Source organism: Mandrillus leucophaeus, unplaced genomic scaffold (genome assembly GCF_000951045.1).
Source record: "Mandrillus leucophaeus isolate KB7577 unplaced genomic scaffold, Mleu.le_1.0 Scaffold2, whole genome shotgun sequence".
Classification (NCBI taxonomy): domain Eukaryota; kingdom Metazoa; phylum Chordata; class Mammalia; order Primates; family Cercopithecidae; genus Mandrillus; species Mandrillus leucophaeus.
Genome location: NW_012102031.1, coordinates 5087887 through 5092237, shown reverse-complemented (window position 1 = coordinate 5092237; position 4351 = coordinate 5087887). Strand labels below are relative to the sequence as shown.

General features: G+C 58.5%; 1 protein-coding gene across 1 annotated transcript in view; it reads left to right on the top strand.

Annotated features, from left to right (window-relative positions):
- PICK1 (protein interacting with PRKCA 1) overlaps window positions 1-4351 on the top strand; it is a 24889-nt gene that overhangs the window by 18210 nt on the left and 2328 nt on the right. The window contains exons 8-10 of the mRNA XM_011979130.1: window positions 2398-2460; window positions 3198-3331; window positions 3719-3841. Coding sequence (XP_011834520.1) covers window positions 2398-2460; window positions 3198-3331; window positions 3719-3841 — 320 coding nt within the window. The remainder of the gene's footprint in view (window positions 1-2397; window positions 2461-3197; window positions 3332-3718; window positions 3842-4351) is intronic.

Genomic DNA, 4351 nt, shown 5'->3' with positions numbered 1-4351 from the left:
GTGCTGCGGGATGCCGACGTCTTCCCCATCGAGGTGGACCTGGCGCACACCACACTGGCCTACGGCCTCAACCAGGAGGAGTTCACAGATGGGGAGGAGGAGGAGGAGGAGGAGGACACGGCAGCTGGGGAGCCGTCCAGGGATACACGAGGGGCTGCTGGGCCCTTGGACAAGGGTGGAAGCTGGTGTGACTCCTGAGTGCCCCGCGGGTATGGCGCCGGGGGCAGGGTGCCTGGGAGGACGGAGCCTGGGAGCGGGTCGGGGCCGCCAAGCAAGGGGGCGACGCATAAAGGCCTGCTGGCTTGGGGCGCCTGCCTCCCTGCTCCTCTGTCCTCGCACAGTGAACCTGGGCTCCTGCCCAGGACAGGCACCAGGGTCATGGCCTGGGACCTGGACACTGGCCCCTCCACCCTCCCTCCCCTCCCGGCTCCCCGGCCAGAGGGAGAGCTTGGTCTCTGGACCTGCGTTAGGAAGGAGAGGGAGGGCAGGAAGGAAAAGAAAGGACTTGGAGGTGGCAGGAGTCCGGGCCCTGCTCCTTGTGGGCACTCGCACTGCCCCCGGAGCCTGCCGGGAGTGGGGCCAGCGATGGACAGCTGAGGTTGGGGCCAGTGTCTCCTGGGCACCTTGCCTCGCCCCAGACCGGCCCGTCCAGTCCCCATCACACCTCGGCGGCCTTTATTTATTCTCTTCCCCCAGCTTGGCCACTTCTTTGAAGGAGGGCTGGGCTCTGGGCCTGTATCGAATAAACAAACCTGGATGGCGCAGTGGTCGCAGTGGCTTCAGCCCCTCCTCGTCTGCCCCTCTCCTCCACCATAGTGCCCTCGCTGTGCGTCATTTATGCCTCACTGAAGCGTTGCAGGGCTGGCACTGTGGTCCCCTTACCGCTGGTGATTTGAGGCTCAGAGAAAGATCCTGCCCAAGGCCACACCATGTGTGGGGACACAGTGGGATTTAATTCAGACCTGTCCTGAAGGCCTGACTTTGCCACCTGCCTCCAAAGCTTTCTGCTTTGTGGAGCCTTTTCTATCTCACCCTCCCCGCCCCCTGCCCCCAATCTGTGACCTTTCTGTGCTTCCAACAGGAAATAAACCTTTGGGGAAGAGACGGGCAGACATGGAGCCAGGGCGACAGCCCCCAAGTAGGGGAGGGTGGTAAGGGGCAAGTGCTGACTCCAGGTGCACCTGTGTCCCCGGGCGATGGGGAAAGGGCTGTGGGAAGAGAGGTGTGGAGAGAGGCCATGGGGAGTGTCTGCAGAGTGGCAGAAACAGGGTGGCCACTTCTGCTTCTCCTGGCCAGCCTCGGCCTGGTGTGATCAGTCATAGTGGCCCTTGTCACTCTAACGTGTTCCAGTTTGGATGATGAATATGGCCATCCTGATAATGGGAGGGGGCAAGAGGGTGTGCGAAGCGGGCTGAGTCCAGGATGGAAAAAGGGTTTGAGCTTTGAGCATGCAGTGCTGGGCACAAACCCAAATGGGAGGCTTGGCAAGGGTGGGACATAGAGGAGGGGCCGGCTGTCACCAGGAGCCCACCTGGGTCCCCGCAGAGCCATCAGACAGACCTCACCACGTCCCTGAAGGGGGCAGCCAGAGTGGAGGCCCAGGGCACAGGCTGGAACTGACAGCCTGGGTTAGTTCCTGATCTCCCTGGGCCTCAGTTTCCCTATCTGAAGTGTGGCACCTACCTCATTGGCTTGGTAGGAGATTAAATGAACATCTAGAAAGGGCTTGGAACAGGGCTTGGCACAGAGTAAGTAAGCACTCTTAAGTGTTAAAGTCAAAAGGGCTGGGCGCGATGGCTCACGCCTGTAATCCCAGCACTTTGGGAGGCCAAGGCAGCCAGATCACGAGGTCAGGAGATCAAGACCATCCTGGCTAACACGGTGAAACCCCGTCTCCACTAAAACTACAAAAAATAGCCAGGCGTGGTGGCTTGTGCCTGTAGTCCCAGTTACTTGGGAGACTGAGGCACGAGAATCGCTTGAACCAGGGAGGCAGTGGTTGCAGTGAGCCAAGATCACACCATTGCACTCTAGTCTGGGCAACAGAGCAAGACTCCATCTCAGAAAAAAAAAATCTGACACTCATAAAAATTCAGAGAATAGCACCTGTAAACATAGTGAGAGTCCCCCGGAATCCCATGCTGTCCCAGGGCTAAAGCCCACAGCAGGCTGTGTGCCCTGCATGTCACAAAATCCTGGTGCCCCTGTCTGATGGGGCTCCTCACGGCGTGGGTTGGACTGAGCTTTTACCCCTGGGCCGTGGTTGGGCGGTTGGCAAAGGCTGTGTACCAGGGCCTAGCAGAGGCCTTAGGTGGGGTGGGCAGTTGGAGGCCTTGCCCTGGGCCAGTGTGGTCCCCGCCATGCGTCACCATTCCCATCACTCGGTCTCTCCCACAGGGATGACGGAACACACCAAGAACCTCCTACGGGCCTTTTATGAGCTGTCGCAGACTCACCGGGGTAATGGCATCCCCCAAACCTGTGGCGTGACCCTGGGCAATCCCTGGGGCCTCTCACTCCCGTGCTGAGGTGGGTCAGACCCACAGCACCTGACCTCAGGCCAGCCCTGGGCTGGGCCTGGTCCCAGGTGCTGGGATTTGCGATAGGTCTGCGGGGAGCATCTAGATTAGCTGGCCTCTTAAGGGCCGCAACGATGGACAGGCCTCACCCTGTCTTCTTCACACTGCCACTGGCAGTGCACAAGGCCCTTGCTTATTTATATTTCTGATAAACCTGTAACTCTGGGCAGGCCGACTGCAGCTGACCCCAGCTATCTGCAGAAAATGAAGCCCAGACTGAGGAAAGGGCCACACCGCTCCCCAGTGGTGGAGCTGGTGTTCCAATCCAGGTGTCCAGACTCGGACCAGTGTTCTGCCTCAGGCGGCACCACCTCCTCAAATCTTGACCCAGCCTTCTCTCGCTGGTCCCTCTGGGGAATGAGGACCCACTCCCTTGCTGTGTACACTCGGGACTTTCGGGGGAATAGACCAGCTCTTGGAGGTGTCAGTTCAGTTTCCTCCAGGTGTAGACTCAGCTCCTTCAGGGGGTTTAGACCAGCTCTCTTGGAGGTGTAGACCCTGTGCAGACATTGGCCTCCAGCCTGCCAGGCCTCCTGCCCTGCTTCTCCCCAACAAACCCCTGGCTTCTCCATTAGGGGGCCAAGCAGGGGCAGCCTTCAAGGCAAACTTGTCCTGCAGCCTTTGGGGACGTGTTCTCCGTGATCGGGGTGCGGGAGCCCCAGCCAGCTGCGAGCGAGGCTTTCGTGAAGTTCGCCGATGCCCACCGCAGCATCGAGAAGTTTGGCATTCGGCTTCTGAAAACCATCAAGCCAGTAGGTCCTGTTGAGCACGTGTGTGTCTGGCATGTGGGGGTGGGGAGGGGAGAGTGTGGCTTGCAGAGAAGGTCCTATGCTGGAGTCCTGTGCCTGGGTAGAGCCTCTGGCTTGGTCGCCCACACAGTGGACCGTGGGTGAGTCACTGCGCCTCCTTGGGCCTTGCCATTGACCTCCAGGTGGGCTTCTGACCCTGGCTCACTACTGAGTCACAGCTTGCCCTGGGCCTGGCACTAGTCTTCTCATCCTTGAGAGAGACAAGGGATCAGGGAGCACTGTCTGGCTCTGACGGTTGAGTCCACCGGCAGGGGTGATGCATCAGTGCCATTCTTGTCACCCTGGCACTCCCTGCCGTGACAGCCTCAGCATCCACCCACCTTCTTCCAGATGCTGACGGACCTGAACACGTACCTCAACAAAGCCATCCCAGACACTCGCCTCACTATCAAGAAGTACCTGGACGTGAAGTTTGAGTACCTGGTGAGTAGTCCAGGTGCCCAGGCTGCTAGGGCGAGCGCTCACTCTGGAGATCTGCCCCACTTCAGTCAGCCACACCGCAGCGAGCGAGGCTAGCCAGAGCCGACAGCATGTCTGCTGGAAGCGTGGGCCCAGGGGCCCAGGGAGGTGCATCCAAAGCCCTGATGCGCCTGCACGAAGAAGCATCTGAGAGCCTGGGGTGGGCGTGGCTCTTGTTCTGTGCACTTTGACCCCTTGGGATTTGTTGCCTTTAAACAATGGGTTAGACTAGGTGAGTGAGCGTAAAGTGGGTGTCAGTGAATGTTCGTGAGTTTTATATTTAATTATTCTATAGTCAAAGGAATTGAGAGAAAATGCTCCATTAAGCAAACCAAATTTCCTTTGCTGCAGGACTTTTCAGAGCTTTTGATAGGCCCATGTGCAGTGTGAATTTTCAAGGGTCTTCCTAAGTTTCTTTAATGATAGACCCCTTTTTTCCCAGAGCATCTCTTGGGCCTTGAGTTTTGTCAACTCTGGGCCGCCTAAGCCTCAGGCCCTGGTCAT